We start from the raw sequence: 15,346 nt of genomic DNA, 5'->3' as shown, positions 1-15,346 counted from the left end.
CACATGTGAAAGTGTGTGTGTGTACGTGTGGTCTTGTTAAAACCTTGTTAACATGTAGCTTCAATTACTCCGGCTGGCAAGTCCCCATCATGACTCTGGCATCGTCTTCATCACAAACTGATACACGGCGTACTGCAAAACGGGCAGCGTGGATTTACACATTAACATGCCAGAACTACGACTTAATGTGATGCAGCTAGGATATCATGCGACCTCGTTCCTTAGATATGTCTTTGCTCTCTCGTATCAGAAAAGGCGTTGCACTGCTATTTCCTCATTTTCCTCTTGTGTGAGCAATTCATAAAACACCGTTGACACACAGTTCAATCACGCAGTTGTCAATCTACATTTGCCCCTCAGCGGTCGATACATTTTCATCAATACACCATTGATTAGTCGCTTTTAATAGTAAGTTTTGATCCGTTTCGCTGTGTCATTTTGCTCAATCACAGCACACAAAGTAAGTAAGGTGAATATGTTGCAGCTTATGAACGAGCCAATCGTGAGCGTTGTATTGTAGATTTACATGGAAGGAGAGACAGGAAAGAAAACATCATTAATTGTCCCAAGGAATCTGATGCTAAAAGTGAGTAAACAAACAACATCGCTCACATCTTAGATTAATGGACCACAAGGATGAACTGCAGCGGCAAAACAGTGGGTTGTTTTTTTTCTCATTTGGGAACAGTATAATGTTTTTAATTTCCCAAACAGCAGGGAGTGAATTTATCAGCAGTACTTAGACGAGGAAGCAATACTGAATACACAGCAGCAGCCGAGATGCGGAGATTATCATAGAATAAAGTGGAAGACAACATTGGGAGCACTAATGCCCGCCAGTGTGCAGGGATCGAGTGGAAAGGACATAAAAATATCAAATCTTACCATATATTTGACCTTTAATATCATAGTAATATAATACTGACATATTGTGTGTTTGTGTGTGTGTGTGTGTCTAGACTGCAGGTATTTCTGAACACGTATGGCATTCAGACCCAGACGCCCCAACAGGTGGAGCCCATCCATATCTGGCCACAGAAGGAGCTGGTCAAGGTAAAACACACACGGCACACACACATACACACACACACATACAGAAATGTTGCAGTAGATTGTAACATGAGGTCAATTGCTGAATCATTGCAGGTAACTACTTTTCCATTGCAAAAGTGATTCCTCGTTATTGCCTAGTTACACTGAACAAAAGGAGTGTGTGTGTGTGTGTGTGTGTGTGTGTGTGTGTGTGTGTGTGTGTGTGTGTGTGTGTGTGTGTGTGTGTGTGTGTGTGTGTGTGTGTGTGTGTGTGTGTGTGTGTGTGTGTGTGTGTGTGTGTGTGTGTGTGTGTGTGTATCTTTAATCGACTATTGATACCCTACCCCCTCCTTCCACTACATCACATAGACAGTCAATACCTCAGCAGACGTTGGCTCGGTCTTGTCAGCTGTGCTCCTCCCGCTCTTAAGATCTCACTCTGGATTGTCCCATCAATCACCGCCTGCCTCCAGTTTGTTAGAGTTGATTGATTAGATTGAGCGGTGATTGTTCATGTTGATTGATAAGCCTAATGGTAAAGCTGTCTCTGCGTCACTCTGGCTACTTTAAGATGTGAGTTGAGCGGCTTCCAAGTCCCCCAACAACCCCCTCACCCCCCTCCCCGCAATAGATTGGGCCGTTCCATTAAAATACTACATGTGAATGTGTGTGGGGACAGGTTGCCACAACAACGCTGTTATTGTGTGATTGTGTTTATTGAGTGTGGCGCCCGTACTCGTGTGAATCTTTAGTCTCTTCTCTTCTCAGATAAGCAGGTGAGATAGAGGAGCTGAGGAGGATATGAAGGAGCTCCAGAGCAGCATTTGGATGAAATCCCAGTTACAAGAAACCATTGAGCAAATGGCTTTTGAATGACCATGATTGGCCTACAGTCACACCATTCCATTCTAGCTCATTTGCTTTTCTCTCTCTTTCCACTGTGTATAGAATAATTCATATTGTTGGATCATTGTCGTCATCCTGTCATCACTGATTTCCCCCTTAAAACCTAAGCTGTCTCGTCTCGTATTCCAACTCTTCTTCCCCTTTTTGTTGTCAGCCCTCTTTCTTAACCAGCCAGCACTCTGCACTCCGTTTTACTGGTTTGAAACACTCGTGTGCTGTTTATGAGCTCACACAGGCTGAAATCTCACAATGTTTGATGTCAATTCTCTGCGGGTTTGTCACTCGTCGCCACAACCGACTCTTTCACGGCACACAGCCGTTTTAGGCGACGTTAACTTGAAAAACATTCAGTGAAAGCGTCGCTCGGGTTGTAAACGTTCCCGTCATCGAGCAACAGTAAAGGCAAGAAAACGGGACGTGCGATTCTGGTGCTCGCTGCTGATGCCGCTCTACTTACTACTACTCTAATTTCACGGCAGCTTTCGTTCTGTCATGTCATGTGACACCAGCCGATGCCTTCTTCCCTCTCCACTTCTGTCTCGCTCCTGTCAAACATGTCACTCAAACCTCGCTCTCGTCTGTCTGTTCTGTCCCTCATCTGTACTGTCTGTTGTTTGATGTCGTGCTCTCTCTCCCCTCCGTCTCCCGTCTCCCCGTCTCTGCTCTGTCACGTCTGCTGCTCGTGCCCTTGTCTCCTCTCTAGCCCCTGTTTCACATCTGTCATGTCTCTTTGGTGGTTGTTGTTGTCGTCCTTTTTTTTCTTCCCTGCCTCTATTCTCCACGCCAAATCCGACAAAACAAACAATTTCGGTGCCATCGTGTCACCTCTCCTGGCTCCCTTTTTCTCCCCTTGGCCTCCTTCTACCTTCTGTCCCTTCCCTGTTACATCACTCGCATCCATTTCTCTAAGCCTGTTCACCCCCTCTGGCCTACGTCCTGCACCGCCCCCTTTTATGTCCGTTACACTGAACAACTCTCCCCTCCAGGTCTATTAGCTGCCTTTGAACTGTCATACCTGTTATTTTACCTTCTTTCCCCTCTGCCTCTCTCAATCTTTTGGTACTCAGCCGTGGAGATGGATATGCATTTGTGAGTCAGAACGGGGCACCGTGCAGAATATTAAATCCAAAGCCCAGACAGACGTTCCCTTCCTCGACGGCATTTGTTTATCTCACATTCGCCGCCATCTCTTTTGCTGCAGGCTGCATTTTGTTCACCTCACCTCGTCCCTTGCAGCCGCTTGATTGTGTTGAACAGCTGCCTGACGACGGGAGAGTGGCAATTACAATCGGCAATGTGTTATTCCCACTCGTACACCCTACAGCTTATCCTCTTGCAAATCGCAGCAACACCCAAAATAGCATTCCCTGTGGCTGAGGTGGCGATTAGATGTTCCTCTGTCTGACTGTCAACACGGATGTCCAGCGTTTTTGTCTCTCACCTTCACCCAGGTGTTTGAGGTTACAAGCTGAGTTCTGGTCAGATCCTAATGATGGGAGACTGGAGGTGGTTTTCACACACACACACAGGGTTAAAGTTCTCTACCTGGTGACCGAGAGGTACTATCACAGCATTAGGAGGTGACATTGGTTCCTTTCCAACATCACCGGTCATTTAGACACACTGAAAGGTAGTGACCCGTCCGTGACAAACCGAATCTGCCGAAACCTGCTCCTCTTTTCAGCTTGTATCAAACTGCGGAGCGTCTGTATGATGGATGTCTGGTTTTGCAGAGTAAGCCACTGTGTAGTCGTACGTTCTCCCACATTGTAGCCGCTCCGTAAGTGTTAAATAAATGTATTATTGCTTGCCTGACGTGCAGTTTGTGCTGCAGCCCGTGGAAATGAATGAAAGGAGGCTTTGATAGGCTGCCTGCACCTTGTCGTTCTTCATTGGTATTCTGCACACTGGAGGTAATGGGAGCAGAGGTTCCTTCAGCCTCCCTCTGCTTCTCTCCAGCAGGTCTCACATTTACAATGCTGCTTAATCCTCAATTAACACCAATCTTTATAAAAACACTTTTGACTATTTTATTGAAATTTTGCTCTACCGTTTGATTCCCAATGTTGTGTTCAGTGTGTGCTTTCGCCAAACATGGAGGAAGTTCATAGGAGTAACAGAGCACCACCTTTTGGTTGACTTTGAGTATTGCAGCTGAGTTGAGATGGAATGCGGCATAGATGGCTTGATAGGCAGATTTCCTGCAGTGCAGTGTGTGGGTGTACTGATCCTGTTTGACAGTGAACAGGTTGTGAGGTGTTCAAAGTCAGAACCCATATGCTGTCACAAGGGAATGAGTATTATGACATAAGTAGACGAAAATGTACAAAATAGTGCAAACAGAGTCACATCCACTTGCACAAACAAGAGGTAAGTTGCAGGGAATGTCACCATCCGACTCTCAAGCAAGCGGAGATGAGAAGTTGATGTCTGTCGTCTCTCTCACTCCGCGCGTGTGAATCTATTGCATTTTGACGGCTGTTGCCATTTTGTCTCTAGACGCTAGTAGTTGCTTCTCTAAATGCATTTCCCAGGTGTCTGGAGGGAGAAGACTGTGACCGTAACACTGCTGAGAGGCATCCATCTCTGTTTATCTGCCTGTATGCATCTGAATTCATATAAAACAATTAAGTCGACATTGTTGATTGTTGAGCTTCAGTTTCATGTCAAGATTTGAGCCGACTCAAGCCGCGGCCTCAGGATGACCTGAGGGGGGAATTACACTTTCTCTGACCAAACTCACTCACTAATTAAAAGTGAAATTTTTACCCTGAGGCCATCTGTTTCTGTCACATCCTGTTAAATTGGTAGATTAATGTAAAGCTCCGGCCTTTTCGCTTCACATCCTGTCCTGCTGCATGTTGACATTTTCAGATAATAAACTTCTTGCTAGCTACTTGAGATGCAACTCTCTGACCTACCTGGAGACACTTAACTTTTGACTTGATTAAGCTGCCGTACATCTGCAACAGTATGTGATGGATTTACACAATATGCAGAACAAATTACACATTCACTGGACAGAGAACATATTCATCAGGTCCTTCCATGTTCAATTTATATCAAACCTGGTTGATTCGAAGCCTTTTACTAAGTGGAACTATTCTCAATCCCTTTGTAGTATTCTGCACAGCAAAAATGTGAGTTTGTGGTGGAAACGCAAGTCAGTTTGTCACAATTCTTAGTATGTAAATTAAAACTTGGAATGGAAAATTGGATGAGACACAGTTCGTCTTGAAACAGAGGTCGCCCCCAGACAAAAAAGGACTTTATAAGCTTGAACATATTTCAAGAAATTGCACTAACATTGGCTCATGTTGAAGGTTTCAAACAGCAGACTCTTGGTTCATTTGAATAAGGACTCAGCTGCTGTATGTCTTGGTGTCTGTTCTTACGGGCCTCTGCATCTCAGCACAGCAGCGCTATCAGCGGCGGTGTGCTTGGGTCCAGTAAGCACGGCGCTGATGGCAGCTCAGGGACCTTTCATTATCGCTACGTCTCATAACTTTACACAGAGCTAATATAAGGAGGTGGTTCAGCCGGATGGAGGTAATTTCATTTTATAAGTGGTAACAACACATATACCTCAGTGTGACAGGCAGATGTTTGACTCTACACTTCTATTACATGGCGGAATGGAAATGTGATGTAGCTGTTTGACATTTCAAATCAAACATTACGACTTTCATCTCCCCTGAAAGGCAAGACTGATAACAGTGTGCAGATAGAGATGATGATCTGATTTTAGTTTGCCTAGTCTGGGAAATTCTACATTTTAGACATATTGTGTTTGATAAGTACAGTATCTGTCTGCATGTGTGTGTGTACACGTGTGTGATTTCTGCAGGCTTACCGTTTCCTGGCTGTCAATAGCAAGCTGGGGTTGAGTGGGCGTCCAGATCGGCCAGTGGGCTGCATTGGGACCTGCAAGGTACAGTATATGCATCTCTCACACACACACGCACACACACACACACACACACACACGTGTACATGCACTCCATCTAGCCCTGCTGCACAGGTCATGGGTGACCACCATCACACCTCCCACATATTGATCTGAATAAATTACCCAGAGCTTCAAGGGTTCAACCACAGCTCAGGAAAAGACAACATTCCAACTGCTTCTTCTTTTCACAGCTACACGTACAAATGTGTGTCGGTGAATGCAGAATAGATTCAGCTTATTCTTTGGACTTAACAAATTTTAATATGCTAAGCTGTCAGGCAGTTAGTGTGTCTCTGTGTGCACTCATTGTGTCTCTGAGAGCGTGTGGATATATAGGTTTGTGTGTGTGTGTGTGCGTGCGTGTGCTAATGCATCTTGTTAATGCTGTTTCTCGCAAATGAAGGTCGCAGCGAGCCTAAATAAGTTGAGCGATAGCAGCTTGCTCAAACAAAGACGCTGCCAAACGAATGAATCATGGCTCCCAACGCATTGCTAAGACAATATTATAATGGAACATTTATGGGTAAGATGGCAGACTGCCAGAGGACATTATCATCATCAGTGTGTTTGTATGTGTTGGTGGCAGAGGTTGTGCATTTAGGAAGTGCAGTGCGTTCCTGATGATTGGGTGTGTAGATGGTAGATGTCCCCTTTATCTAGTTTTATACGCTGTCCACAATAATGTATACGTGGCTTCCCATGAGCCCTCTGTCTTCTAATGTGACAGTGTGTGTGTGTGTGTGTGTGTGTGTGTGTGTGTGTGTGTGTGTGTGTGTGTGTGTGTGCGTGTGTGCGCTTTCCTCTTTCTAGATTTATCGTATCCTGGGGAAGACGGTGGTTTGTTACCCAATAGTGTTTGATCTGAGTGACTTTTACTTGTCCCAAGATGTTATGCTGCTGATTGATGACATTAAGGTAAGCCGGGGATACACTCACAAAGGTTACCATTGATTTTTACAGCCAGCACAAAAATATGCTTTTTTTATAGGCTCATTGACCTTAAATTATTGAGACATATTCCATTTTTCTCATTTAAAGAGCATCCTGACATTTATCGAACAAGACAGCAAACCAAGTGATTTGGTTTGATTGCTTTAGTCATTATTCTAGGCCCATCAGGTGAGGCATTTACTGACATTCCACCTGATACCAGCGCCTGTTCTCATCAGGCCTTGCATATTTTCTATTTCTAAATGAGTGTAAGTGTGAGTTAGTTTGGAAAGCGATGAAAACCACAGCTGGTGTTTCATTCAAAGTAGCATTAATGAAAAATGTTGTGACCTGCAGGCAGAAAAGCTCCAAAATAAACAGATAGACACACACACACACACACACTCCTGGCGTACTCACAACTTATTTGTTATGATGGCTAATGTGGCAAACAGCTGCCGACTCTCATGCAGCATACATTAACATGACACCAGAGTCAAGCTCCTATTCTCCTGACGAATGTACATCCAACAATCGCTGCCGTTGTATCGACTTTTTCATTTCCACCAACTCCTGAAGGGAGAACTATTGGGTTTATTTCATCTTGCTCGATGCTTTGACTTTGTCTCATTTATCAGAGCTTATTTGCTGGATTTAACTCTCTCACAGTTTTATATAATGCAGGGTGAGAATCATCAAAGGGCTTTGTTGTATTGCAGAGCCGTTTGAAACAATCGGAAATGATGGTAAAAGTAGAAAGTCAGCGTAGAGCCGTTTCGTGACAATTTTAATATAACTCATTTTAAAAGCTATTGAGAAGCTTTTCCAATGTAGTTTTAAAAAACAATAAGAAGTGACAAGCGAGTTGATTATGAGATTAGTAAAGGTGCTGTGTGTAATGGAAGCATTTTCAGCCCTGTTTTGTTCAGACACTGTGTTATAATGTTGAAGTCATTCTCCTCTTACAGGCTTTGAAGTGGTTCACTTCTGCTTTCTGTCACTCACATTAATCTATTCAATGCCACTGACTTTTTTTAAAACAATTATATTTTTCCACAATATAGGAGAAATTAGATTTTTAGTTCAAATACACTCACTCCTTTTTCAGTTTCATGTCCTTTTTTCTCTATTTAGTAATATTTTAGTGTTTCCACAAACTTTTTTATAGTTTAGACTTAAAGTGCAATGAAGCTCCAATTAAAGTATTATGAGACTTTGGGACATATTATGCTTAGAGTTATTTTCCCTCATTACCATCATTTCCCACCTATAGAAATCCATCCAGTTAAACAAACCCACAGGTCATGAACTGCCTAGAAAGCTTAATTTGTGATTAGCTCTTTAACTTCCGTGATACATAATGAATTCATACCTACTCATTTACACACCCACAAGCGTTTTTGCCCTTTAGAAACACTGTAAATGTTTCAAAACGGACCATAAATGAAAGACATAAGATAAGATACAATCAATGTCTCATCTCATATCTGTAAGTCAGCTTAAGCTACTTTTTACGAGTTGGATCGTAGAAACCAAAGAACCTAGAAAAACCTTGTCTGGCGTCTCCTTGTCTGTTTCCGATCTGAAATGTGTGTCCTCTGTCATGGCTGTGTGCACGCAGAACGCCCTGCAGTTCATCACACAGTGCTGGAAGATGCAGGGACGTCCTCTCTTCCTGGTCCTCATCCGCGAGGATAACATCAAGTAATATCCACACTCCCTAATAGCTCTTTTATCTTTCTCCTGTCTTCCCCGTCCTCTGATATGCTTTCCCACTGCATTCTCCGTCGCCGTATCTCCCTGTACGTCAGCCGTTATCACTTTTTATGTTTCTTTCTTGCTCAGACTCACAAAATGTCTTGACAATCACAATGCAATTAAGTTCACATTTTTGTAGATTTATTTCTCTCTCTCTCTCTCTCTCTCTCTCTCTCTCTCTCTCTCTCTCTCTCTCTCTCCTATTTATCTTTTTAGTAGGAAGGTGTTCCCATATTTGCTTGGTGTTTGGGTGATAATGTGTCTCATTTGTATCACTATAACATGACTGTTGAGGCTGATTGCAGCAGTATTGGCCATTATCCGGAGAGCCATTTGTTAAATGTGCAACAAACACTTAAATGGCCGCACTGCAGAATTGAGAACAATTCGTCGATGTGCTCTTATAGAAGTGGCTCAATAGTCATTAGTTTGCTATTGATCGGGACGATGACCTGTATGGAAAGTGACAGTACAGAGACAGAGCAAAGCAAAGAGGGTCTAGCTGACCGGTGCTGATTTATTCAGAACTTTGAGCTGTGATGATTTCATATCGATGTTATGTTCAATAGAGCCTCTGTGTTTGGAACGTCAGAGTGAACACAGGTGATGTGAGGAACACCTTGCACACCCTGAAACTAAAAACAGGACCACAACAAGACGAGGAAACTCTCACACCTTTGTTTCTCTCTCACTAGGGGGAGCCGCTTCAATCCGGTCCTGGACATGCTGGCGGCATTCAAGAAGGGCAACATCGGAGGGGTCAAAGTTCACGTTGACAGACTTCAGGTGTGTTTAATGGAATTAACAAACTACATTCTTTCATGTCCGTGTCTATTCTATGTTAAGTCCTCTTGATAGATCCAACTTATTAGTCAAAGATCAGCTAATCTATGGTAATCAATGTGTTCAAGTGATACCTCATATCCAGACTCCTCTGGGTTAATTGTTCAGTCCACTGGGTGAAATGGTCTGTTTTCACTCAGTGTGTGCAGTGGTGCAGCGACAAACAAGCGCCTAAGTGGATGAAGTCATTCTTGTCATTTCTAGCAGGATGTGACTCCTTTTCCAAATTCTCATCATATACAATATTTGTGGTAAATCCGCAAAGTCTGTTTGATCATTCTATCTCTGATGTAACCGGTGCAACTGAAAGTAACGCCTCAGTATTTCAAACAGAGACATCTCAATGCCAAAAAGTCAAAACTTCTGACAGCTTTCCAGCCATGACTTCTCCTCCGCTGTTTTTTTCTCTCCTTTACCTGTTTGTTATTCACTTCACCGCCTCCTCCGCCTGCTCTGAACCCTCCTGCTCTCCGCCTTGTTATGTGGAGCAGGGTTGCTTTTCACCTTCGCCTCTGTTTTTGTGTTCTCGCGTCGACTTTGGTTTTGGTTGCACGGGCCTCAAATCACATTGAACTCTCTTTTCAACTTTGCAACTCTGCTTCTAAAATAGTTCCACGTTTTTCCTCATTTAGCCGTGTGAAACGCAGGCCGTACGCATTTGTACAAATCTAAATAATGAACTTCATGTGCACCCATTTACTCAATGTCTTATTTCTTAACAGCTGCATTATTCAAACTATGGCTGTGTAGGCTAAGCTCCCAACCCAGAGATGTTTCCCTTAGGGATTCACACAGCTCTGTTTCCTCTTATCGTCTCCCTTGTTTCTCTGCTCCTAAGTTTGTCTTCAGAGCGTGATGTCTTTCTATAGGGCCGCCTGCCGCCTGAAGTGTTAGAATAACTGTTTTGCAAATCAGTAATGCATGTTTCATCTGCCCTTTCCAACTGCTTTTTCAGACCCTGATATCTGGAGCAGTTGTGGAGCAGTTGGACTTCCTGCGTGTCAATGAGGCAGAGTAAGAGCTACTTCTACTCTTTGTCTAGATGTGGTGCTTAGTGCTTCAACCTGTTACTTGAATGAGGTTTAATTTGATTCTGAGTGTTAACTAGATGACAAAATCAGTTTCACTTCTTTTTGTTTATTCTAAATGCTCTCTTGTTACTTCCGAAATGAAAGTTGCATATTTACTTTAAGTGTCCTCAACTGCCTCCCATCTGCTGCATTTGAGATACGCCTCTACTTGCTCCTGTGTTGCAGGATCCCAGAGTTTAAGAGCTTTGAGGAGCTGGAGTTGCCAAAACACTCCAAGGTGAAGCGACAGACCAGCACGCCCAACGCGTCAGACCTGGAGCAGCAGCCGGACATCGACGTGGAGGAGTGGCTGAACAAGCCCACGAGTGAGATCATGCAGAAGTTCCATGTGAGTTGAACGGGTTTAGCTTTGTTTAGTAGTTCCTATTAAAGATGTTGGAATCATAACACAACACTGTACTAAAGCAACTATTTGTCATTAACATAGTGACAACAAACAAAGATCGCCGATCAGCTGATTAAAGCTTAGATCATGCTTGCTTGATTGACACTCCTGACAATTGTCTCTCCCCATAAATCACTACTACAAGTATCAGTGCCCATATATATAGACAGCATGCATCAGCAGGATCAGATAATTTATTGCCATTTGATTTCTTGCTATTTTCCTAAGAAGTTCTTATCTTGTCAAATATAAAACCTTTTTATTTGTATTTTTTCATAACTCAATTTTCTTATTTCCAAGCTTGTTTGTGAATGAAGCAGTCGCCTTGTCAGGTCGGAGGAAGTGAACTGTCTGATCACGTACTCTCACTCACTTAACCCCCCCCCTCTTGCTCTCTCTCTCTCTCGCTCTCTCACTCTCTCTCCACTCACTGTTATTGATGTGTAAATGGTGGAGATGGCATAGACACACTCTACGTCTCTGTCAAGGATGTAGCTCAATCAAAAGAGGAATGTCTTCATAGTAAACGTACAGCGAAAACTGAAGCACAGCACTAACTAGATTAGCACAAATACATTCACAAAGGCTGAACAGGCCATTAACTAGGACTCAGCTGCTTTATTTGGCATAAGAAATAGAAATATATATAGATATCTTTATCCGGACCAAATATCTGTTGGTAGTCATCGGCCTGATTCTTTGAGGTCTTCTCTCCTGGCAGATCCTTAAAATCTAGTCCCGAACTTTCTGTGTAACTCTTCTAACAACGCTTCTTTGGCAGAAGTAAAGTGGAAAACCTTGATGCAAAACACAAAACAAGAAAAGACACGATGCTACCGTGACATCGCTGTCTGCACAAGAAGAATAAAGTGTTTGGAAGGAAGCCAGACTGAGAGACTGAACAGCTAAATCTACAACAATGCTCACCTGAAACGTTTTATATTCTTTCTCATAATTTAGACAAATGTATGCTTTTATGCTGTTTAAATGGAAAGTAATTTAATTCATGGTAATATCTGCAGTGCTCCAACCCAGAACAATAATATGCAGTAGAGTAATAAAATCTGGAGTGCAGGAATTAGCATTTATGAGTTTTCCTTTCTAAATCAGCCACATTATGTGAGTGTTCTCAAATTCTCCCAGACTCCACAAATGCAGGGTTGCAGAAGAAAGAGCAAGCAAAGTACAATAGTAAACCTAAATATAGCAGCAGCCAATTAGTCTGCTTATGTGCTGAGTGTGCACGTTATGAACTCAATATGCTGTATGTAAGTGTGTGGTAGAGGTATTATATCTGTGAGTGTAGAGGTATTATATCTGTGAGTGTGTACCTGACCAGGCTGATCTCTCTCTCTGTTCTGTGTCACTGTCTCCAGGACTGCAACTGCCTGGCCAGTCAGGCACAGCTTGCTAGCATCCTGCTGAGGAGAGAAGGACCAGACTTCCTCGCCAAAGATGGTAAGCGCACACACACACACACACACACACTGTAATCAGCAGATTCCCACAGTTTATTGGCGTTCCTTTGCTAGATGCCAGGGAATTGTCGGCCCCTCCCAAACTCGTCAGCTGTGTGCTCCATTAGCAGCTTTGTTAACGTTGTTATCGCGCTGTGTTATGCCTGTAAAACCTTTGGAGCTGCACTTAGCTATTAGTCCACTTTAATCAATAGCTGGTCTTTAGGATGCTGTTGTATCTTTGATGTTGACTGTAGAGAGTTAAGGAATTAAAAGCTCTTTAATTTGGCCCCATTTGCTAATGACGATGATTCTTAGTGGTTACAGTTTTCTAAAAGGAGACGTGTTACACTTTTATTTCCCTTAAGTAATAATTACAAATGACACAGTGGTGGTTCTGAAGCTAAGTGTGAAGTTCATGCATGTAATTTAATTCTACTTCTAACTGGAGATTCTCTTTAAAGGCGAAAATCTTAAAAACCGAAAAAGAAAAGCAAAAGTTTTGGAAAGAAGTTCTATTGTGTCGGGTTGTGATTGTTCCAATATTGAAACTGAAAACAAAATATTTCTAAAAGCTTCAAAATCTGGTTTCCTGTCTGAACACACCCTGAATTGACTGAGAGGATGCAGAGAAGCTGAAGGAGGGAACAGACAATCGCACGGATTGGCAGATGTGAATAATTCAGGCCGTAGACGAGGAGGAGCGAAAGCAACAATTTTATTTAAATATTTCTAGTGTAGTTTCTTGGTTTACGATCGTCTCAGCTTTCAAATGCTTTTGAGAAATAGGGCCCTGCAGGGAATTGTATATGTGACTGATTGTATATTGTGCTGTATGCGTTTATCATATATAATATATGAGGCTTTTTGTTTCCAGAGAACATGAGGGACGAGCTGGAGAGAATCTACAGAAGAGCTGGCAGCCGAAAGCTTTGGTCTGGCATGCCCACACACACAGACACACACACACACAATGTTGATATATACTGTATGTTATTGTAATTCTTGCATTTGCAATAAGATGAATCTTATATTTACAATTTTTGTTACCAGGAGAGCAAATGCTTAGCAGAAATAGAGTTGGGTTGCCAGATCGAAAACATATCTCAGCGTCTCTTGTGAATTTGTTTTTGATGGTTAAATAACTGCTATTCAATCTGGTCAAACTAGGCTGGCAGTGCGCCACGCTGCTTCCATTATGGAGAAGTGTGCCAACTCTATAGCCCCACACATCACCACAATACTGGTGCATGGCAAACAGGTAATGATGAGCCCAGGCAGGCGTGGAGCCGCAGCCTCTGCATGCTTCAGGCCTGGCAGTTGGCTCGCTCGGTTAGCTATCTGCCTGCAGCGCTGTGTGAGGCTCAGCCGGTGCAGCTTTGTGATTGTCCTCATAACCAGGGTGTTGAAATATGCACTCACTTTTTCAATAACAAGACCAGACAACAGGGAAAGTGTTCATTTGGCTGATGGTAATGTTATGCGCCAGTAGTTTGATTTCACAAAGTCAAGTGGTTTTTTCCTAGATTGACCCTCTTTTTAATGCAGAACCCCTACTATTGTGTATACCCAAGAAGACTGCTGCCTTCAACTGCTGTCAGACACTTATCTATGATACCTGAGACACATGCTGCTTTCTGAGGACACACAGGGTCAACAACAGGGCCCTGCTACACCTACACGGAATGAAACCCTTATGAATGTTATTAGACACACCTGTGTTTGACAGCTCAGAGCCTTGATAATGATCTGATCTGGTTCAAACCACTTGAATTTGGCTAATTGAGGCTGCTGAAGCGTTCCATTCCATTCCAGTGTTTGCCAAAGTTAAAGTAATTCCTGCACAGAATCAGGAATATCTCCCATTGTGCCTCCTTCTTTTACATTCGTCTCGCACTGATCAGCTCAATTGGAGCCATTTTGAAGATGAGGAGGGATGTTCAGTTCCTAATGGCAATGAGAGTGATTCCAAGATAGACTTCAACAAATCTGAAGCTCACATTGGGCAGAGACTTGTACGTTAAAAGGAAAAGGAAGTAGCTTTAAATTACGGATAACATACAAATGAATATGAACCTATGGAAAAAAAAATGTTGCTACATGATATTCAATAGTGAGGTTGAGTGTATTTTAGAATTATTTTATTAATTTTAAATGGCATAAAAGAGTAGAAATCTTACTTTTTCCGATAAATCCAGCAGAGTGAAGCTGCTCACACTCACACAGTCACAAGGTCCAGTTAAGCTGGCTGGCTAGGCCACGCTAGCAAAACCACATGTGTACATTAGCTTGTTGTGAATTTTGGCTTCATGTTCCTTCGTAACACATTCCACCACGCTAAAGGGAGCCAGTGCACTCTAAACAAAGCTGAACTTGGTGCGTTTGTGTAGACATGAACACCTGTGGACACCTATGTTGACCCAGTTTGAGGGTAAATGTCAGCCCAGTGGAAATTAGCTCGTTAGAGTTGCCTGATTAATTGTGGCATCCAAACAACACATTTGTGATAATAACATGCGACCTACAGTGTGTAACGCTTTGCCTTTCTTTGGCACTCTTTGCACTTCTCCAGTCTGATGCAACTCCAAAATCATACAAACACAGTGAGGGATGATGACAGCTGGGGAGAGAGAGCGTGGTAGCACCTGAGGCGGTACAGACCATGACCAGTAACGAAAGACGAGACCCAGAAATGACATTCAGCCCGTCTTTAACTCTGGCCATCAGCACAGTGTTTACACAGAATTCACTCTGGTGTGTTACGACTCTGTTTTACGAAACTACAAATGAGGCATAACCATCAAACGCACCACTTTCAGCTTTGTTTGTTCTGTACTGGCAACCGCAATTCATCACACACCGTCTCTGTGCTCTTTTGTGGTGGGTGTTTTCCCTGTCCATGGTTTGTGTTGTGTGTCAGGTGAACTAAACTGATGTGGCAGCTTCACAACCTTTTATTCTATGCTGTTTTATGAATTAACCTGATGAAACACGA

General features: G+C 42.9%; 1 protein-coding gene across 2 annotated transcripts in view; it reads left to right on the top strand.

Annotated features, from left to right (window-relative positions):
- phkb (phosphorylase kinase, beta) overlaps positions 1-15,346 on the top strand; it is a 73,190-nt gene that overhangs the window by 51,627 nt on the left and 6,217 nt on the right. For both annotated transcript variants that reach the window (XM_076155585.1, XM_076155584.1), the window contains 9 exons: positions 960-1,053; positions 5,786-5,869; positions 6,698-6,802; positions 8,439-8,521; positions 9,271-9,361; positions 10,374-10,432; positions 10,675-10,837; positions 12,271-12,352; positions 13,229-13,286. In XM_076155585.1, the coding sequence (XP_076011700.1) occupies positions 960-1,053; positions 5,786-5,869; positions 6,698-6,802; positions 8,439-8,521; positions 9,271-9,361; positions 10,374-10,432; positions 10,675-10,837; positions 12,271-12,352; positions 13,229-13,286 (819 nt within the window). The remainder of the gene's footprint in view (positions 1-959; positions 1,054-5,785; positions 5,870-6,697; positions 6,803-8,438; positions 8,522-9,270; positions 9,362-10,373; positions 10,433-10,674; positions 10,838-12,270; positions 12,353-13,228; positions 13,287-15,346) is intronic.

Source organism: Genypterus blacodes, unplaced genomic scaffold (genome assembly GCF_046128005.1).
Source record: "Genypterus blacodes isolate CSIRO-AG114 ecotype Tasmania unplaced genomic scaffold, CSIRO-AGI_Gbla_v1 ptg000067l_1, whole genome shotgun sequence".
Classification (NCBI taxonomy): Eukaryota; Metazoa; Chordata; class Actinopteri; order Ophidiiformes; family Ophidiidae; genus Genypterus; species Genypterus blacodes.
Note: the sequence above shows the minus strand (reverse complement) of the source record. Positions and strands in the feature narration are given on the sequence as shown.